The 22,500-nt window shown below is 47.5% G+C and overlaps 1 protein-coding gene across 1 annotated transcript in view; it reads right to left on the reverse strand.

Annotated features, from left to right (window-relative positions):
- Positions 1 to 22,500, reverse strand: part of LOC115188385 (protein NEL) — an 88,170-nt gene that overhangs the window by 15,491 nt on the left and 50,179 nt on the right. The window contains exons 13-15 of the mRNA XM_029747189.1: positions 14,468 to 14,593; positions 5,729 to 5,851; positions 4,929 to 5,024 (exon numbers count right to left, since the gene is read on the reverse strand). Coding sequence (XP_029603049.1) covers positions 4,929 to 5,024; positions 5,729 to 5,851; positions 14,468 to 14,593 — 345 coding nt within the window. The remainder of the gene's footprint in view (positions 1 to 4,928; positions 5,025 to 5,728; positions 5,852 to 14,467; positions 14,594 to 22,500) is intronic.

The following is a 22,500-nucleotide window of genomic DNA, read 5'->3' on the forward strand; positions in this document are numbered from 1 at the left end:
AACTCCCCCTGCCTTCCCCTTCTACCCCATAACTCCCCCTGCCTTCCCATTCTACCCCTAACTCCCCCTAACTCCACTCCCCCTGTCTTCCATTCTACCCCTAACTTCCCCTGCCTTCCCATTCTACCCCTAACTCCCCCTAACTCCCCTGCCTTCCCATTCTACCCCTAACTCCCCCTGTCTTCCCATTCTACCCCTAACTCCCCCTGCCTTCCAATTCTACCACATAACTCCCCCTGCCCTCCCATTCTACCCCTAACTCCCCTTAACTCCCCCTGCCTTCCCATTCTACCTCTAACTCCCCCCTGCCTTCCCATTCTACCCATACCTCCCCCTGCCTTCCCATTCTACCCCTAACTCCCCCTGCCTTCCCATTCTACCCATAACTCCCCCTGCCTTCCCATTCTACCCCTAACTTCCCCTGCCTTCCCGTTCTACCCCTAACTCCCCCTGCCTTCCCATTCTACCCCTAACTCCCCCTAACTCCCCCTGCCTTCCCATTCTACCCATAACTCCCCCTAACTCCCCCTGACTTCCCATTCTACCCATAACTCCCCCTGCCTTCCCATTCTACCCCTTAAATCCCCTGCCTTCCCATTCTAATTCTAACCCCCTAAACTCCCCCTGCCTTCCCATTCTACCCCTAACTCCCCCCTGCCTGCCCATTCTACCCCTAACTCCCTGCCTTCCCATTCTACCCCTAACTCCCCCTAACTCCCCCTGCCTTCCCATTCTACCCCATAACTCCCCTGCCTTCCATTCTACCCCTAACTCCCCCTAACTCCCCCTGCCTTCCCATTCTACCCCTAACTTCCCCTGCCTTCCCATTCTACCCGTAACTTCCCCTGCCTTCCCATTCTACCCTAACTCCCCCTGCCTTCCCATTCTACCCCTAACTCCCCCTGCCTTCCCATTCTACCCCTAACTCCCCTGCCTGCCCATTCTACCCCTAACTCCCCTGCCTTCCCATTCTACCCCTAACTCCCCTAACTCCCCCTGCCTTCCCATTCTAACCCCTACTCCCCCTGCCTTCCCATTCTACCCCTAACTCCCCCTGCCTTCCCATTCTACCCCCTAACTCCCCCTGCCTTCCCTTCTCCCCTAACTCCCCCTAACTCCCCTGCTTCCCATTCTACCCCTAACTCCCTGCCTTCCATTCTACCCCTAACTCCCCCTGCCTTCCCATTCTACCCCTAACTCCCCCTGCCTCCAATTCTACCCCTAACTCCCCCTGCCTTCCCATTCTACCCCTAACTCCCCTGTCTTCCCATTCTACCCCTAACTCCCCTGCCTTCCCATTCTACCCCTAACTCCCCCTGCCTTCCAAAGCTACCTCTAACTCCCCTGCCTTCCAATCTACCCCTAACTCCCCCTGCCTTCCCATTCTACCCCTAACTCCCCCTGCCTTCCAAATCTACCTCTAACTCCCCTGCCTTCCAAATCTACCCCTAACTCCCCCTGCCTTCCCATTCTACCCCTAACTCCCCCTGCCTTCCCATCTACCCCTAACTCCCCCTGCCTTCCCATTCTACCCCTAACTCCCCCTGCCTTCCCATTCTACCCAACCCCCCTGCCTTCCCATTCTACCCCTAACTTCCCCTAACTTCCCATTCTACCCCTAACTCCCCCTGCCTTCCCATTCAACCCCATTCTACCCCTAACTTCCCCTGCCTTCCCATTCTACCCCTAACTCCCCCTAACTCCCCTGCCTTCCCATTCTACCCTAACTCCCCCTGCCTTCCCATTCTACCCCTAATTCTCCCTAACTCCCCTGCCTTCCCATTCTACCCCTAACTCCCCCTGCCTTCCCATTCTACCCCTAACTCCCCCTGTCTTCCCATTCTACCCCTAACTCCCCCTGCCTTCCCATTCTACCCCTAACTTCCCCTGCCTTCCCATTCTACCCACTCCCCCTGCCTGCCATTTCTACCCCTAACTCCCCCTGCCTTCCCATTCTACCCTTAACTTCCCCTGCCTTCCCATTCTACCCCTACTCCCCCTAACTAACTCCCCTGCCTTCCCATTCTACTACCCTAACTTCCCCTGCCTTCCCATTCTACCCCTAACTTCCATAACTCCCCCTGCCTTCCCATTCTACCCATAACTCCCCTGCCTTCCATTCTACCCCTAACTCCCCCTGCCTTCCCATTCTACCCCTAACTCCCCTAACCCCCCTGTCTTCCAATTCTAACCATACCTCCCCCGCCTTCCCATTCTACCTCTAACTCCCCCTGCCTTCCCATTCTACCCCTAACTCCCCCTGCCTTCCCATTCTACCCTAACTTCCCCTGCCTTCCCATTCTACCCCTAACTCCCCCTAACTTCCCATTCTACCCCTAACTCCCCCTGCCTTCCCATTCTACCCCTAACTCCCCCTGCCTTCCATTCTACCCCTAACTCCCCCTAACTCCCCCTGTCTTCCAATTCTAACCATACCTCCCCCTGCCTTCCCATTCTACCTCTAACTCCCCCTGCCTTCCCATTCTACCCCTAACTCCCCCTGCCTTCCCATTCTACCCCTAACTTCCCCTGCCTTCCCATTCTACCCCTAACTCCCCCTAACTTCCCATTCTACCCCTAACTCCCCCTGCCTTCCCATTCTACCCCTAACTCCCCCTGCCTTCCCATTCTACCCCTAACTCCCCCTGCCTTCCCATTCTACCCCTAACTCCCCCTGCCTTCCCATTCTACCCCTAACTCCCCTAACTTCCCATTCTACCCCTAACTCCCCCTGCCTTCCCATTCTACCCCCTAACTTCCCCTGCCTTCCCATTCTACCCCTAACTCCCCCTAACTTCCCATTCTACCCCTAACTCCCCCTGCCTTCCCATTCTACCCCTAACTTCCCCTGCCTTCCCATTCTACCCCTAACTCCCCCTGCCTTCCCATTCTACCCCTAACTTCCCCCGTCTTCCCATTCTACCCCTAACTCCCCCTAACTCCCCCTGCCTTCCCATTCTATCCCTAACTCCCCCTGTCTTCCATTCCTACCCATAACTCCCCTGTCTTCCATTTCTACCCCTAACTCCCCCTAACTCCCCCTGCCTTCCCATTCTACCCCTAACTCCCCCTGCCTTCCCATTCTACCCCTAACTCCCCCTGTCTTCCAATTCTAACCCCACCTCCCCCTGCCTTCCCATTCTACCCCTAACTCCCCCTGCCTTCCCATTCTGCCCCTAACTTCCCCTGCCTTCCCATTCTACCCCTAACTCCCCCTAACTTCCCATTCTACCCCTAACTCCCCCTGCCTTCCCATTCTACCCCTAACTCCCCCTAACTCCCCCTGCCTTCCCATTCTACCCCTAACTCCCCCTGCCTTCCCATTCTACCCCTAACTCCCCCCTAACTCCCCCTGCCTTCCCATTCTACCCCTAACTCCCCCTAACTTCCCCTGTCTTCCCATTCTACCCCTAACTCCCCCTGCCTTCCCATTCTACCCCTAACTCCCCCTAACTCCCCCTGCCTTCCAATTCTACCCCATAACTCCCCCTGCCTTCCCAATCTACCCCTAACTCCCCCTAACTCCCCCTGCCTCCCATTCTACCCCTAACTCCCCCTGTCTTCCCATTCTACTCCTAACTCCCCCTGCCTTCCCATTCTACCCCTAACTTCCCCTGCCTTCCCATTCTACCCCTAACTCCCCCTAACTCCCCCTGCCTTCCCATTCTACCCCTAACTCCCCCTGCCTTCCCATTCTACCCCTAACTTCCCCTGCCTTCCCATTCTACCCCTAACTCCCCCTAACTCCCCCTGTCTTCCCATTCTACCCCCTAACTCCCCTGCCTTCCCATTCTACCCCTAACTTCCCCTGCCTTCCCATTCTACCCCTAACTCCCCCTAACTCCCCCTGCCTTCCCATTCTACCTTCTACCCCTAACTCCCCCTGCCTTCCCATTCTACCCCCTAACTCCCCCTGCCGTCCCATTCCTAACCCCTAACTCCCCCTGCCTTCCCATTCTACCCCCTAACTCCCCCTGCCTTCCCCATTCTACCCCTAACTTCCCCTGCCTTCCCATTCTACCCCTAACTCCCCCCTAACTCCCCTGCCTTCCCATTCTAACCCTAACTCCCCCTGCCTGCCCATTCTACCCCTAACTTCCCCTAACTTCCCATTCTACACCCCTAACTCCCCCTGCCTTCCCATTCTACCCCCTAACTCCCCCTGCCTTCCATTCTACCCCTAACTCCCCCTAACGCCCCCCTGCCTTCCAGTCTACCCCATAACTCCCCCTGGGCCTTTCCATGCTAAACCCCTAACTCCCCCGCCTTCCCATTCTACCCCTAACGCCCCCTGCCTTCCCATTCTACCCCTAACTCCCCCTAACTCCCCCTGCCCTCCCATTCTACCCCATAACTCCCCCTAACTCCCCCTGCCTTCCCATTCTACCCCTAACTCCCCCTAACTCCCCCTGCCTTCCCATTCTACCCCTAACTCCCCCTGCCTTCCCATTCTACCCCCTAACTCCCCCTAACTCCCCCTGCCTTCCCATTCTACCCCTAACTCCCCTGCCTTCCCATTCTACCCCTAACTCCCCCTGCCTTCCCATTCTACCCCTAACTCCCCCTGACTTCCCATTCTACCCCTAACTCCCCCTGCCTTCCCATTCTACCCCTAACTCCCCCTGCCTTCCCATTCTACCCCTAACTTCCCCTGCCTTCCAAATCTACCCCTAACTCCCCCTAACTCCCCCTGCCTTCCCATTCTACCCCTAACTCCCCCTGCCTTCCCATTCTACCCCTAACTCCCCCTGCCTTCCCATTCTACCCCTAACTCCTCCTGCCTTCCCATTCTACCCCTAACTCCCCCTGCCTTCCCATTCTACCCCTAACTCCCCCTTCCTCCCCCATCGATCCTTAACTCCCCCTTACTCCCCCTTCCTCCCCGACCTACCCCTGAATCCCTCTTCCTTCTCCACCTGTGTTCTTACCTGTCTCACATCTTTTCCCAGTGAACCCCTGTTGACAGGTACAGGTGTCCGGGTTTATACAGGATCCTCCGTTCTGGCACAAACCATCACACAAAGCTGGGGGGGACATAGGAGGGACGAATTAGTCTCGATTGAGCTACTTACAGCAAGTGCATACAGCAGCTGGACAGATGATGCTATGATGGATCCTTCCTAGACATACAGTAACTAGACAGATGATGCTATGATGGATCCTTCCTAGACATACAGTAACTAGACAGAGGATGCTATCATGGATCCTTCCTAGACATACACTAACTAGACAGATGATGCTATGATGGATCCTTCCTAGACATACAGTAACTAGACAGATGATGCCATTTGGGAAACGCTGATTTGGTGGATGCAAAGACAGGTGTTGTTGAAATGTAGTGTGTCTGTAACGGCTGTATCTTGAAATGTCTGTTTTATTGAATGGCCATGTTGATTTGGGAATGATCTGTTCTCAGGGCACCACTGATAATGAGACCCTGGTCTCCATTGGGCCCCTGATTAAAATCAAATACATGTGAAAGTGTCTGTGCAGAGACAGATAGACACAGGATGGAAGTGTGTGTGTGTTTGCGTGTGTGTGTGTGTGTGTGTGTGTGTGTGTGTGTGTGTGTGTGTGTGTGTGTGTGTGTGTGTGTGTGTGTGCAAGTGTGTGTGTGTGTGCGCGAGTGTGTGCGTCAACCGCACGTGTGTACTTAAATGCTCGAGTGTGTGTACATGTGTGCGTATCGTGAGAGTGTAAAGTGGGTATGTATACGTGTGTGTCTCACCTCTGCAGACTGACCCGTTGCCTACATAGCCTGGTTTACAGGAGCAGCTGTGGCCCCCCACCGTGTTGAAACAGATGGCATTCTCATCACAGCTGTGAAGACCTGTCGTACACTCATCATGTTCTGGATGGAGACAAGAAGAGAATAACTACACTCATAACACACACACACACACACCTCCATTCAACCCCTCTATCTATACAGTAGTCAGCTAGTAAGGTTGTGTGTGTGTGTGTGTGTGTGTGTGTGTGTGTGTGTGTGTGTGTGTGTGTGTGTGTGTGTGTGTGTGTGTGTGTGTGTGTGTGTGTGTGTGTGTGTGTGTGTGTGTGTGTGTTTGCATGCTGCTCTGTACCTCAATCTTCCAATCCCTTCAACTGGACCCAGATTAAAAAGAGATGGGGAAAGTAGAAAATCCTGTTTGGCTCAATTTGATGGTCTGAAAACATTTTGAAAACATGTGATTCTCTGATGTCTAAGATGCTTAACAGACAGCCTGAACATGTCCCTCAGGTAACTAGGGAAGAAAGAGAAACGCTCTTACTTGGCAGAAAAGTGAGAATTCAAAACGTAAAAAATTTAAAATGTTCCTCTTTGAAAAAACTCAAAGTTAGATGTGTGAGAAAGAGAGAGAGAGTAGAGAGAGAGAGAAAGAGAGAGTGACAGAGAGAGAGAGAGAGCGAGAGAGACAGAGAGAGAGGGAGAGAGAGACAGCGAGAGAGACAGAGAGAGAGACAGCGAGAAAGAGAGAGAGAGAGAGAGAGAGACAGAGAGAGGGACAGCGAGAGAGACAGAAAGAGAGACAGCAAGAAAGAGAGAGAGAGAGATAGAGAGAGAGAGAGAGAGGGACAGGGAGAGAGAGACAGCGAGAGAGACAGAGAGAGAGAAAGAGAGAGAGAGAGAGAGAAGTCAGATGAAAATGAAAAGCAGCTGATTGTTATTAGAACCAATGAGAACCAGAGAGACTAGACATCTCTCTCTATGTTAAACTACTCTGACAGAAATAACTAGAGATAACTGATTAGAGTTACACTACAGATAACACTATATCATATGAAAAGCAGCCTCTGAATATCACACACTAACTGGCTGACATATAATAATATTCACCTGAAAGAGTTCTCTGACTGACTGTCAATGTGTAGTCCATGATAATGTATGTTTAATCACCATTGAGAGCTGACCCTGATTTAACCCATCAATCATATTTTGCTTTAGTCTGTAAAGAATGAATAAAGAGCATGACTTCACTATGCTGAGGTGTCCCACTGTCTGTCACTGCATATGTGAGAGGGTTACCTGCGGCGGTGTGTGTGTGAGAGGGTTACCTGCGGCGGTGTGTGTGTGTGTCTGTGTGTGTGTGTGTGTCTCTGTGTGTGTTTGCGCGCACGGGGACGTGTGTATGTGGCGATGTGGGCAGCGGTGTGTGTGTGTATCTGTGTGTGTGTGTCTGTGTGTTTGTGTGTGTCTCTGTGTGTGTGTGTGTCTCTGTGTGTGTTTGTGCGCACGGGGACGTGTGTATGTGGAGATGTGGGCAGCGGTGTGTGTGTGTGTGTGGGCTCAACGCCTCAGGCTGTTAACTACATATGACAGAGGTCCTGTCCACCACGATGAGAGCCAGCCGGCCGTGACAGTGGGAATGACACCAATTACCCTCCTTAATTACACCTCTCAACAGACCACTAATACTGCTCTCAGACCTGCCATGCATAACACCTCTCAACAGACCACTAATACTGCTCTCAGACCTGCCATGCATAACACCTCTCAACAGACCACTAATACTGCTCTCAGACATGCCATGCATAACACCTCTCAACAGACCACTAATACTGCTCTCAGACCTGCCATGCATAACACCTCTCAACAGACCACTAATACTGCTCTCAGACCTGCCATGCATAACACCTCTCAACAGACCACTAATACTGCTCTCAGACCTGCCATGCATAACACCTCTCAACAGACCACTAATACTGCTCTCAGACCTGCCATGCATAACACCTCTCAACAGACCACTAATACTGCTCTCAGACCTGCCATACATAACACCTCTCAACAGACCACTAATACTGCTCTCAGACCTACCATGCATAACACCTCTCAACAGACCACTAATACTGCTCTCAGACCTGCCATGCATAACACCTCTCAACAGACCACTAATACTGCTCTCAGACCTGCCATGCATAACACCTCTCAACAGACCACTAATACTGCTCTCAGACCTGCCATGCATAACACCTCTCAACAGACCACTAATACTGCACTCAGACCTGCCATGCATAACACCTCTCAACAGACCACTAATACTGCTCTCAGACCTGCCATGCATAACACCTCTCAACAGACCACTAATACTGCTCTCAGACCTGCCATGCATAACACCTCTCAACAGACCACTAATACTGCTCTCAGACCTGCCATACATAACACCTCTCAACACACCACTAATACTGCTCTCAGACCTGCCATACATAACACCTCTCAACACACCACTAATACTGCTCTCAGACCTGCCATACATAACACCTCTCAACAGACCACGAATACTGCTCTCAGACCTGCCATGCATAACACCTCTCAACAGACCACTAATACTGCTCTCAGACCTGCCATACATAACACCTCTCAACAGACCACTAATACTGCTCTCAGACCTGCCATGCATAACACCTCTCAACAGACCACTAGACTGCTCTGGTCTGGACACCAGTCTCCTCTCTACTAGACTGCTCTAGTCTGGACACCAGTCTCCTCTCTACTAGACTGCTCTAGTCTGGACACCAGTCTCCTCTCTACTAGACTGCTCTGGTCTGGACACCGGTCTCCTCTCTACTAGACTGCCCTGGTCTGGAAACCAGTCTCCTCTCTACTAGACTGCTCTAGTCTGGACACCTGTCTCCTCTCTACTAGACTGCTCTAGTCTGGACACCGGTCTCCTCTCTACTGGACTCCTCTGGTCTGGACACCGGTCTCCTCTCTACTAGACTGCTCTAGTCTGGACACCAGTCTCCTCTCTACTAGACTGCTCTAGTCTGGACACCAGTCTCCTCTCTACTAGACTGCTCTAGTCTGGACACCAGTCTCCTCTCTACTAGACTGCTCTGGTCTGGAGACCAGTCTCCTCTCTACTAGACGGCTCCAGTCTGGACACCAGTCTCCTCTCTACTAGACTGCTCCAGTCTGGACACCAGTCTCCTCTCTACTAGACTGCTCCAGTCTGGACACAAGTCTCCTCTCTACTAGACTGCTCTAGTCTGGACACCAGTCTCCTCTCTACTAGACTGCTCTAGTCTGGACACCTGTCTCCTCTCTACTAGACTGCTCCGGTCTGGACACCAGTCTCCTCTCTACTAGACTGCTCTGGTCTGGACACCGGTCTCCTCTCTACTAGACTGCTCTGGTCTGGACACCAGTCTCCTCTCTACTAGACTGCTCTAGTCTGGACACCAGTCTCCTCTCTACTAGACTGCGCTGGTCTGGACACCAGTCTCCTCTCTACTAGACTGCTCTGGTCTGGACACCAGTCTCCTCTCTACTAGACTGCTCTGGTCTGGACACCAGTCTCCTCTCTACTAGACTGCTCTGGTCTGGACACCAGTCTCCTCTCTACTAGACTGCTCTGGTCTGGACACCAGTCTCCTCTCTACTAGTCTGCTCTAGTCTGGACACCAGTCTCCTCTCTACTAGACTGCTCTGGTCTGGACACCAGTCTTCTCTCTACTAGACTGCTCTGGTCTAGACACCAGTCTCCTCTCTACTAGACTGTTCTGGTCTAGACACCGGTCTCCTCTCTACTAGACTGCTCTGGTCTGGACACCAGTCTCCTCTCTACTAGACTGCTCTGGTCTGGACACCAGTCTCCTCTCTACTAGACTGCTCTAGTCTGGACACCAGTCTCCTCTCTACTAGACTGCTCTGGTCTGGACACCAGTCTCCTCTCTACTAGACTGTTCTGGTCTGGACACCAGTCTCCTCTCTACTAGACGGCTCTGGTCTGGAGACCAGTCTCCTCTCTACTAGACTGCTCTAGTCTGGACACCAGTCTCCTCTCTACTAGACTGCTCTAGTCTGGACACCTGTCTCCTCTCTACTAGACTGCTCCGGTCTGGACACCAGTCTCCTCTCTACTAGACTGCTCTGGTCTGGACACCGGTCTCCTCTCTACTAGACTGCTCCGGTCTGGACACCAGTCTCCTCTCTACTAGACTGCTCCGGTCTGGACACCAGTCTCCTCTCTACTAGACTGCTCTGGTCTGGACACCAGTCTCCTCTCTACTAGACTGCTCTGGTCTGGACACCAGTCTCCTCTCTACTAGACTGCTCTGGTCTGGACACCAGTCTCCTCTCTACTAGACTGCTCTGGTCTGGACACCAGTCTCCTCTCTACTAGACTGCTCTGGTCTGGACACCAGTCTCCTCTCTACTAGACTGCTCTGGTCTGGACACCATTCTCCTCTCTACTAGACTGTTCTGGTCTGGACACCAGTCTCCTCTCTACTAGACTGCTCTGGTCTGGAGACCAGTCTCTTCTCTACTAGACTGCTCTGGTCTGGGGACCAGTCGCCTCTCTACTAGACTGCTCTAGTCTGGACACCAGTCTCCTCTCTACTAGACTGCTCTAGTCTGGACACCAGTCTCCTCTCTACTAGACTGTTATGGTCTGGACACCAGTCTCCTCTCTACTAGACTGCTCTGGTCTGGACACCAGTCTCCTCTCTACTAGACTGCTCTAGTCTGGACACCTGTCTCCTCTCTACTAGACTGCTCCAGTCTGGACACCAGTCTCCTCTCTACTAGACTGCTCTGGTCTGGACACCGGTCTCCTCTCTACTAGACTGCTCTAGTCTGGACACCAGTCTCTTCTCTACTAGACTGCTCTGGTCTGGACACCAGTCTCCTCTCTACTAGACTGCTCTGGTCTGGACACCAGTCTCCTCTCTACTAGACTGCTCTGGTCTGGACACCAGTCTCCTCTCTACTAGACTGTTCTGGTCTGGACATCAGTCTCCTCTCTACTAGACTGCTCTGGTCTGGAGACCAGTCTCCTCTCTACTAGACTGCTCTGGTCTGGGGACCAGTCTCCTCTCTATTAGACTGCTCTAGTCTGGACACCAGACCATTATACAATAAGAGTCATTTAGAAACTAGTGTTCTTTCACTGCTGTAAACACTGGGTTATTAATATTATACAATAATAGTCATTTAGAAACTAGTGTTCTGTCACTGCTGTAAACACTGGGTCATTAATATTATACAATAAGAGTCATTTAGAAACTAGTGTTCTGCCACTGCTGTAAACACTGGGTCATTAATATTATACAATAAGAGTCATTTAGAAACTAGTGTTCTGTCACTGCTGTAAACACTGGGTCATTAATATTATACAATAAGAGTAATTTAGAAACTAGTGTTCTGTCAGTGCTGTAAACACTGGGTCATTAATATCATACAATAAGAGTCATTTAGAAACTAGTGTTCTGTCACTGCTGTAAACACTGGGTCATTAATATTATACAATAAGAGTCATTTAGAAACTAGTGTTCTGTCACTGCTGTAAACACTGGGTCATTAATATTATACAATAAGAGTAATTTAGAAACTAGTGTTCTGTCAGTGCTGTAAACACTGGGTCATTAATATCATACAATAAGAGTCATTTAGAAACTAGTGTTCTGTCACTGCTGTAAACACTGGGTCATTAATATCATACAATAAGAGCCATTTAGAAACTAGTGTTCTGTCACTGCTGTAAACACTGGGTCATTAATATCATACAATAAGAGCCATTTAGAAACTAGTGTTCTGTCACTGCTGTAAACACTGGGTCATTAATATCATACAATAAGAGCCATTTAGAAACTAGTGTTCTGTCACTGCTGTAAACTCTGGGTCATTAATATTACCAGAGCGTAGTGGCTAAAATATGAATCATCTTGTGCGAGCTGTGATAAGACGAATAAATAATTTCAATGCTAATGTTTTCCTGGTTGTTGGACGATGTAATCTACCAGCCCCTACCACTTTGGCTGATGTAATTACAAGGATAGACAAGTAGCTCCAATCATTAAAACATTGCTGTTTATCTATCATTTCACTGGGGAGAAAATAAATGGTTTCTCATTATGAGGGGACAGGAGAGGTGAGGTGAGGAGAGGAGAGGAGAGGAGAAACCTGGTGGCATTATACACAGATCAACTTTTCAGCTCTTTATAATGTTGTGGCTGTAAACTAACAGTTTGACTCATGGACACCAGTCTCCACACAATATCTAATGGATTCATGGCATTTCACTGAATCCTGGAACTAAATGTAATGAGCCAAAGGCACAAAGGGGCTTCTATGTGAAGACACATTCAGTATCTAGAGAGTGGAAAGCTTTAGGATTAGCCTGGTCCCAGACCTGTAGCTATGTGATATAGCCAACTCTTCTCTCTATGTTATAGCCTGGTCCCAGACCTGTAGCTATGTGATATAGCCAACTCTTCTCTCTATGTTATAGCCTGGTCCCAGATCTGTAGCTATGTCATATAGCCAACTCTTCTCTCTATGTTATAGCCTGGTCCCAGATCTGTAGCTATGTGATATAGCCAACTCTTCTCTCTATGTTATAGTCTGGTCCCAGATCATGTGCTTTAGCCACCTCCTCTCACTGCATGTACAGTGCATTCAGAGAGTATTCAAACCTCTTGAATTATTCCACATTTGTTGTGTTATAGTCTGAATTCAAAATAGATTCAATAAAAAAAATTATCTCACCCATCTACACGCAATACCTCATAATGACATCACAATATCTCATAATGACATCACAATACCTCATAATGACAAAGTGAAAATGTGTTTTTAGAAATTTTTGCAAATGTATTGATAATGAAATAGAGAAATATCTCATTTACATATGTATTCACACCCCTGAGTCAATCAATACATGTTAGAATCACCTTTGGCAGTGATTACAGCTGTGAGTCTTTCTGGGTAGGTCTTTAAAAGAGCTTTGCACATCTGGATTGCACAATATTTTCACATTCTTCAAGCTCTGTCAAGTTGGTTGTTGATCGTTGCTAGACAGACATTTTCAAGTCGATTTAAGTCTAAACTGTAACTAGCCCACTCAGGAACATTCGTCCTGATACGCAACTCCAGTGAATATGTGGCTTTGTGTTTTAGGTTATTGTCCTGCTGAAAGGTGAATTTCTCTCCCAGTGTCTGGTGGAAAGCAGACTGAACCAGGTTTTCCTCTAGGATTTTGCCTGTGCTTAGCTCTATTCCATTAATTTTATCCCCCCCAAAACTCGCTAGTCCTTGCCAATGACAAGCATACCCATAACATGATGCAGCCACCACCGCCATGTCTGAAAATAGGAAGAGTGTTACTCAGTGATGTGTTGTGTTGGATTTGCCCTAAACATAACACTTTGTATTCAGGACATAAAGTACATTTCTTTGCCACATTTTTTGCAGTTTTACTCTAGTGCCTTACTGCAAACAGATGCATGTTTTGGAATATTTTTAGTCTGTACAGGATTCCTTCTTTTTCACTCTGTCATTTGGTCAATGTTGTTGATCCATCTTCATTTTTCACAGCCATTAAACTCTGTAACTGTTTTAAAGTCGCCATTGGCCTCATGGTGAATTCCCTTTGCAGTTTCCTTCCTCTCCAGGAACTGAGTTAGGAAGGACGCCTGTATTTTTGTAGTGAGCAGGTGTATTGTTACACCACCCAAAGTGTAATTAATAACTTCACCATACACAAAATAGTAAAGGTACTGTACGAAACATTTACAATTGAGATAACCATCAAAGCGACAAGTTTTGTTAGCAGCACAATTCGATTTTTAAAGAGATAGCTATGAGGGATACAGCCAAGAGATGAGATACCAAATTAAACGTATTTTAAATGTTAACATCATCATAGCCCCTATGCTATTCAGTTGCCTGAGGAAGCAATGCTATTTCCAGAGGCATATGTGGGCATTGCAAACGTGGACAAGACACATCTCCACAGTCACAACATCCCACAGCATCTACCAAATTATAACAACATATGTGAACAAACAAATGTGTTATAAAATATCTAAATAAGAACACTAGAACATTTTGTCCCAGCAATGTGGAAATGTGTCTTTGGCTAGTCTTTCCTGTTGGCTTCACAGCATGATTTAGTAATGAAGTCACAATTAGTAATAAAGTCGTTCTAGTAATAAAGTCATTCTGTACAGAGAGCTCCGTCACTTACCAAAGGAACAGAACAGATAGAAGCTGTGACTAAACTCCATGCCATCTGCTTCCAGTGTGAAGGAGCTAAATTGCCTAGCATTAGAGATATTATCTTTTTAATTACTGATCCACAGCAAATGTGCCGTGTCAACCCCACTGAGTCTCTATCTATCTCTCTCTCTCTCTCTCTCTCTCTCTCTCTCTCTCTCTCTCTCTCTCTCTCTCTCTCTCTCAGGTTAGAGCAGAGATGTTTGAATTAGTCATGAACATAAGACCAACATAGCAGCTAACCTCTAATGCTAGCCCACTTCTCAAACAAACAACCCTGATGTCAAATCATGCAACGTAAGGTAAAGTAGCTTTTCTCTGATCAACAACACTGTAGAAGTCTGGCCTGCAGTGTGTGTGTGCCCATGCACATGTATGTGTTTGACTGGTGTGTGTGTGTGTGTGTGTGTGTGTGTGTGTGTGTGTGTGTGTGTGTGTGTGTGTGTGTGTGTGTGTGTGTGTGGGGCTCACCTGTGCAGGAATAGTCATCGATCCGGATGTATCCAGTGTGGCAGATGCACATGAAGGATCCTGGAGTATTGACACACATGGTGTTCTCTCTGCAGTAGTGCTTTCCCTCAGCACACTCATCAATATCTGGAAAACAGACCAACGGGTCAAACAGACTGTTACAGGAAGGTCAATAGGGACCAGCTAAGACCCAGACCCTCCCCTAGTCGATACAATTAAGAACCAGTGTCCTGCACTAAGATGAAGCCTATACCTGGTACTTCCTAGTCTATAGCATATACCATCAGATATAGCTGTATAGTGGACCCCCCAATGTCTAGAACATTGAAAGTGATGAACTGTTGTGTAACAATATATGTGTGTATTCCACCCACCAACTAGTCTCTGTTTCATCAACCACCAACTAGTCTCTGTTTCATCAACCACCAGCTAGTCTCTGTTTCATTAACCACCAACTAGTCTCTGTTTCATCAACCACCAACTAGTCTCTGTTTCATCAACCACCAACTAGTCTCTGTTTCATCAACCACCAACTAGTCTCTGTTTCATCAACCACCAACTAGTCTCTGTTTCATCAACCACCAACTAGTCTCTGTTTCATCAACCACCAACTAGTCTCTGTTTCATCAACCACCAACTAGTCTCTGTTTCATCAACCACCAACTAGTCTCTGTTTCATCAACCACCAACTAGTCTCTGTTTCATCAACCACCAACTAGTCTCTGTTTCATCAACCACCAACTAGTCTCTGTTTCATCAACCACCAACTAGTCTCTGTTTCATCAACCACCAACTAGTCTCTGTTTCATCAACCACCAACTAGTCTCTGTTTCATCAACCACCAGCTAGTCTCTTATGACAGACTGTTACATCAAATTGAGTAGCTGCCAGGCCATTCAACACCTGGTTCTGGGTCTTGAGATTAGACTACCCATCAGCTGATTGGCTTTCTTCAGACATTCTAACCTGCATGGTTCACTATGATTTTCACAATCAATTGACAGTTAAAATCCTCCCATGCTCTTCTGTGCATTGGCCTAAAGCTTTGAAAACCATATTGACTGTTTGCAACAGTCTGATCAATATATAGCCGCAAATCCTTTCTCTCTAACCGCAGTTGGTGGGTCATTTAACTGTTAAAGAGGAACAGTTGCATTGTCTTTCCTAAATCAAGTCCTTGCTTGACAGATCTCTTCCCAATCCTAAGGCTTTAACTATTTTCTTTTATTTCAGTTCTAAGAAAGTAACTATGCTGCCTCGTCCTAGAATGTTTTAACAGTTTTAGAATCATTCAAACTCAGAAATATATTTTAAATTAGAGTGCCGTCAGATCCGTTCTCCCCTACACTCTTAGAAAAAGGGTTTCCAAAAGGGTTCTTCAGCTGTCCCCATAGGAAAACCCTTTTTGGTTCCAGGTAGAAACATTTTTGGTTCCAGGTAGAACCCTCTGTTTGCACAAGTCACATGTGCAACCAGAGGATAAAAAACTCTAGACCACCTTTACTCCACACACAGAGACGTATACAAAGCTCTCCCCCGCCGTACATTTGGAAAATCTGACCATAATTCTAGCCTCCTGATTCTTGCTTACAACAAAAACTAAAGCAGGAAGTACCAGTGACTCGCTCAAAATGGAAGTGGTCAGATGACGCAGATGCTACGCTACAGGACTGTTTTGCTAGCACAGACTGAAATATGTTACGGGATTCATCCAATGGCATTCAGGAGTATACCACCTCAGTCACCGGCTTCATCAGTAAGTGCATCAACGACGTTGCCACCTCAGTGACCGTACATATCCCAACAAGAAGCCATGGATTTACAGGCAACATCGGCACTGAGCTAAAGGCTAGAGCTGCTACTTTCAAGGAGCAGCACACTAATCCGGATGCTTATAAGAAATCCTGCTATGCCCTCAGACGAACGTCAAACAGGCAAAGCGTCAATACAGGACTAAGATTGAATCCTACTACAACGGCTCTGACGCTCGTCGGATGTGGAAGAGCTTGCAAACTATTAGGGAAACCCAGCCACGAGCTGCCCAGTGACGCGAGCCTACCAGATAGGCTAAATACCTTTTATGCTCGTTTTGAGGCAAGCGACACTGAAGCATATATGACAACACCAGCTTTTCTGAACGACTATGTGATCACACTCTCCGTAGCCGATGTGAGCGAGACCTTTCAACAGATCAACATTCACAAGGCCGTGGGGCCAGACGGATTACGAGGATGTGTACTCAGAGCATGCGCGGACCAACTGGCAAGTGTCTTCACTGACATTTTCAACCAGTCTGTAAAACCTACATGTTTCAAGCAGACCACCATAGTCCCTGTGCTCAAGAAAGTGAAGGTAACCTGCCTAAATGACTACTTTCCCATAAATATCACGTCGGTAGCCATGAAGTGCTTTGAAAGGTTAGTCATGGCTCAAATCGACACCATCATCCCAGAAACCCTAGACCCACTCCAATTCACATACCGCCACAACAGATCCACAGATGACAAAATCTCAATTGTACACCACACTGCCCTTTCCCTCCTGGACAAAAGGAACTCCTGACAGCTGACTGCTGTTAGAATGCTGTTCATTGACTACAGCTTAGCGGTCAACACCATAGTGTTCACAAAGCTCATCGCTAAGCTAAGGACTTTGGGACTAAACACCTCCCTCTGCAACTGGATCCTGGACTTCCTGACGGGCCGCCTCCAGGTGGTAAGAGTAGGTAACACATCTGCCACGCTGATCCTCAACAGGGGGGCCCCTCAGGGGTGCGCGCTTAGTCCCCTCCTGTACCCCCTGTTCACCCACGACTGCGTAGCCAAACACGACTCCAACACCTTCATTAGATTTGCTGACGACACAACAGAGGTAGGCCCGATCACCGACAACGATGAGACAGCCTATAGGGTGGAGGCCAAAGACCTGGCAGTGTGGTGCCAGGCCAACAACCTCTCCCTCAATGTGAGCAAGACAAAGTAGCTGATTGTGGACCGAACAGACGCCCATTTACATCGACGGGGCTGAAGTGGAGCTGGTCGAGAGTTTCAAGTTCCTTGGTGTCCACATCACCAACAAACTATCTTGGTCCAAACACACCAAGAAAGTTGTGAAATGGCACGACCACGCCTTTTCCCCCTCATGAGACTGAAAAGATTTGGCATATGTCCCCAGATCCTCAAAAAATTCTACAGCTGCACCATCAAGAGCATCCAAAAAATTGTCAAAAGACTCAGCAATCGGTACCGGAGTGCCACGTTTAGGTTCAAAAGGCTCCCTAACACTTTCTACCCCCAAGCCATAAGACTGCTTCCGGACTATTTTCATAGTCTATTTAGTAAATATTTTCTTAATTCTATTTTCTTAAAACTGCATTGTTGGTTAAGGGCTTGAAAGTAAGTATTTCACGGTAAGGTCTACAAGTGTTGTATTCGGCGCATGTGACAAATATAATGTCATTTTGATTTGATTTGACTTGAAGGTATCTGGATGAAGTGTCACAGCAAAGTGCTCTGTCTATTTTATAGAACACTGTTCATTGAGAGAGGAATGATGGAAAACCTCAGAGTGCCTCTAGCACGCAAGCACACAAACACACACACGTCAATGAGTATTCATGCAGCTTGTAGCCTATAATGGAATGGGATCTTCAATCTCCATGATCTAACTCATCTCTATGGTGGTGCTATCGCTACGAGATGCACAGCGCTGAGCCTGGTGTAAGATGATGTCTTCAGTGATTTTGCAACGCACAACTCCGGAATCACGACATCCCATGTTGAATTTTCAAACAGCCAAATACGATCCCCCATGTCGAACCAAATATGTTTGAAAACAGAATATTAGCTTGTGGGGGATATTTTTACATTTATACTGACAGACCGCCAGGTTCTTTGAAAAGCAAAGCAACACCCTCTTTAAACCCATTCTAATCACATCGTCAACCACTGTCTGTCAAGGTCACAACAGTCAATTCAAAAGCTCCATGATCACCCCAGTCTATAGACATATAAATTGAAATAGATGCATTTCTCAGCAGCTTTCAATACTATATAAGCCCTTATTGTGGTAGCTATAGTTATAGACTGAACAGCAGGGAGAATCATACAGCTTTTAATAACAGACCAGATGTGGTAGCATTAGTTATAGACTGAACAGCAGAGAGAATCACACAGCTTTTAATAACAGACCAGATGTGGTAGCTATAGTTATAGACTGAACAGCAGGGAGAATCACACAGCTTTTAATAACAGACCAGATGTGGTAGCATTAGTTATAGACTGAACAGCAGAGAGAATCACACAGCTTTTAATAGCAGACCAGATGTGGTATCTATAGCTACAGACTGAACAGCAGAGAGAATCACACAGCTTTTAATAGCAGACCAGATGTGGTAGGTATATCTATACCTGCAACAGAAGAGAGAATCACACAGCTTTTAATAACAGACCAAATGTGGTAGCTATAGACTGAACAGCAGAGAGAATCACACAGCTTTTGATAACAGACCAGACGTGGTAGCTATATCTATACCTGCAGCAGCAGAGAGAATCACACAGCTTTTAATAGCAGACTAGACGTGGTAGCTATATCTATACCTGCAACAGCAGAGAAAATCACACAGCTTTTAATAGCAGACCAGACGTGGTAGCTATATCTATACCTGCAACAGCAGAGAGAATCACACAGCTTTTAATAGCAGACTAGACGTGGTAGCTATATCTATATCTGCAACAGCAGAGAAAATCACACAGCTTTTAATAGCAGACCAGACGTGGTAGTTATATCTATACCTGCAGCAGCAGAGAGAATCACACAGCTTTTAATAGCAGACCAGACGTGGTAGCTATAGCTATACCTGCAGCAGCAGAGAGAATCACACAGCTTTTAATAGCAGACCAGACGTGGTAGCTATATCTATACCTGCAACAGCAGAGAGAATCACACAGCTTTTAATAGCAGACCAGACGTGGTAGCTATATCTATACCTGCAACAGCAGAGAGAATCACACAGCTTTTAATTGCAGACCTGACGTGGTAGCTATATCTATACCTGCAACAGCAGAGAGAATCACACAGCTTTTAATAGCAGACCAGACGTGGTAGCTATAGCTATACCTGCAGCAGCAGAGAGAATCACACAGCTTTTAATAGCAGACCAGACGTGGTAGCTATAGACTGAACAGCAGAGAGAATCACACAGCTTTTAATAGCAGACCAGACGTGGTAGCTATATCTATACCTGCAACAGCAGAGAGAATCACACAGCTTTTAATAGCAGACCAGACGTGGTAGCTATAGCTATACCTGCAGCAGCAGCAGAGAGAATCACACAGCTTTTAATAGCAGACCAGACGTGGTAGCTATAGCTATACCTGCAGCAGCAGAGAGAATCACACAGCTTTTAATAGCAGACCAGACGTGGTAGCTATAGCTATACCTGCAGCAGCAGAGAGAATCACACAGCTTTTAATAGCAGACCAGACGTGGTAGCTATAGCTATACCTGCAGCAGAGAGAATCACACAGCTTTTAATAGCAGACCAGACGTGGTAGCTATATCTATACCTGCAGCAGCAGAGAGAATCACACAGCTTTGAATAGCAGACCAGATGTGGTAGCTATAGCTATACCTGCAGCAGCAGAGAGAATCACACAGCTTTTAATAGCAGACCAGACGTGGTAGCTATAGCGATACCTGCAGCAGCAGAGAAAATCACACAGCTTTTAATAGCAGACCAGACGTGGTAGCTATAGCGATACCTGCAACAGCAGAGAGAATCACACAGCTTTTAATAGCAAACCAGACGTGGTAGCTATAGCTATACCTGCAACAGCAGAGAGAATCACACAGCTTTTAATAGCAGACCAGACGTGGTAGCTATAGCTATACCTGCAGCAGCAGCAGAGAGAATCACACAGCTTTTAATAGCAGACCAGACGTGGTAGCTATAGCTATACCTGCAGCAGCAGAGAGAATCACACAGCTTTTAATAGCAGACCAGACGTGGTAGCTATAGCTATACCTGCAGCAGCAGAGAGAATCACACAGCTTTTAATAGCAGACCAGACGTGGTAGCTATAGCTATACCTGCAGCAGCAGAGAGAATCACACAGCTTTTAATAGCAGACCAGATGTGGTAGCTATATCTATACCTGCAGCAGCAGAGAGAATCACACAGCTTTGTATAGCAGACCAGATGTGGTAGCTATAGCTATACCTGCAGCAGCAGAGAGAATCACACAGCTTTTAATAGCAGACCAGACGTGGTAGCTATAGCTATACCTGCAGCAGCAGAGAGAATCACACAGCTTTTAATAGCAGACCAGACGTGGTAGCTATAGCTATACCTGCAGCAGCAGAGAGAATCACACAGCTTTTAATAGCAGACCAGATGTGGTAGCTATAGCTATACCTGCAGCAGCAGAGAGAATCACACAGCTTTTAATAGCAGACCAGACGTGGTAGCTATAGCTATACCTGCAGCAGCAGAGAGAATCACACAGCTTTTAATAGCAGACCAGACGTGGTAGCTATAGCTATACCTGCAGCAGCAGAGAGAATCACACAGCTTTTAATAGCAGACCAGACGTGGTAGCTATAGCTATACCTGCAGCAGCAGAGAGAATCACACAGCTTTTAATAGCAGACCAGACGTGGTAGCTATAGCTATACCTGCAGCAGCAGAGAGAATCACACAGCTTTTAATAGCAGACCAGACGTGGTAGCTATAGCTATACCTGCAGCAGCAGAGAGAATCACACAGCTTTTAATAGCAGACCAGACGTGGTAGCTATAGCTATACCTGCAGCAGCAGAGAGAATAACACAGCTTTTAATAGCAGACCAGACGTGGTAGCTATAGCTATACCTGCAGCAGCAGAGAGAATCATATAGAACAACCAGTGCTGACTGCTGAGCCTCTGAAACAACCAGACAATACTGGGGTTACTACCCCCTCCCTTTCTCTCCCTCTTTCTCTCTCCCTTGCTCTACCTCTCTCTCTCCCTCTCTAGCTTGCTATTTCTCTCTCTCTCACTCTCCCTTGCTCTACCTCTCTCTCTCCCTCTCTAGCTTGCTATTTCTCACTCTCTCTCACTCTCCCTTGCTCTACCTCTCTCTCTCCCTCTCTAGCTTGCTATTTCTCTCTCTCTCTCACTCTCCCTTGCTCTACCTCTCTCTCCCTCTCTAGCTTGCTATTTCTCTCTCTCTCTCACTCTCCCTTGCTCTACCTCTCTCTCTCCCTCTCTAGCTTGCTATTTCTCTCTCTCTCTCACTCTCCCTTGCTCTACCTCTCTCTCCCTCTCTAGCTTGCTATTTCTCTCTCTCTCACTCTCCCTTGCTCTACCTCTCTCTCTCCCTCTCTAGCTTGCTATTTCTCTCTCTCTCTCACTCTCCCTTGCTCTACCTCTCTCTCCCTCTCTAGCTTGCTATTTCTCTCTCTCTCTCACTCTCCCTTGCTCTACCTCTCTCTCCCTCTCTAGCTTGCTATTTCTCTCTCTCTCACTCTCCCTTGCTCTACCTCTCTTTCTCTCTTTCTCTCACTATCTGTTTATTTCCTCATCTCCTTTCATTCCATGTTCTGTTCATTCTGTAATGTTCTGTTCATTCTGCAGAGAAGAGGAGGGGAGTAGAGGAGGGGAGTAGAGGAGGGGAGTAGAGGGGAAGGGGGGGGGGCAGCTCCGTAAACAGAAAGCCAGGAACAAACGTTTTACTTATAACACGGTTCAAACTGCTGAGGTAATTGACAAATGTAATATTATTATTTTTTTCAATTTCTTCTGATGTATGATGTGGCTTCCTTACAGGAAAGAAAATGAAAATAATACCTTTCCCACGAGTCCTAATTTAAGAAGTCAGAACTGCTGCAGTGTTAGCTTTGGGCTTCTGAGTCTTTCTGAGTCTTTCTGAGCTCTTGGAAACAAATAAATTACAAAGGATACACTACATAAAGCTAACCAGAGATATTGCAAAACAACAGTAAAAAGCCAGAGGGAGGATATTCTCCAATAATGATACTGTCCATGGTTGAAA

The sequence above is a fragment of the Salmo trutta genome, unplaced genomic scaffold, assembly GCF_901001165.1.
Source record: "Salmo trutta unplaced genomic scaffold, fSalTru1.1, whole genome shotgun sequence".
Lineage (NCBI taxonomy): Eukaryota > Metazoa > Chordata > Actinopteri > Salmoniformes > Salmonidae > Salmo > Salmo trutta.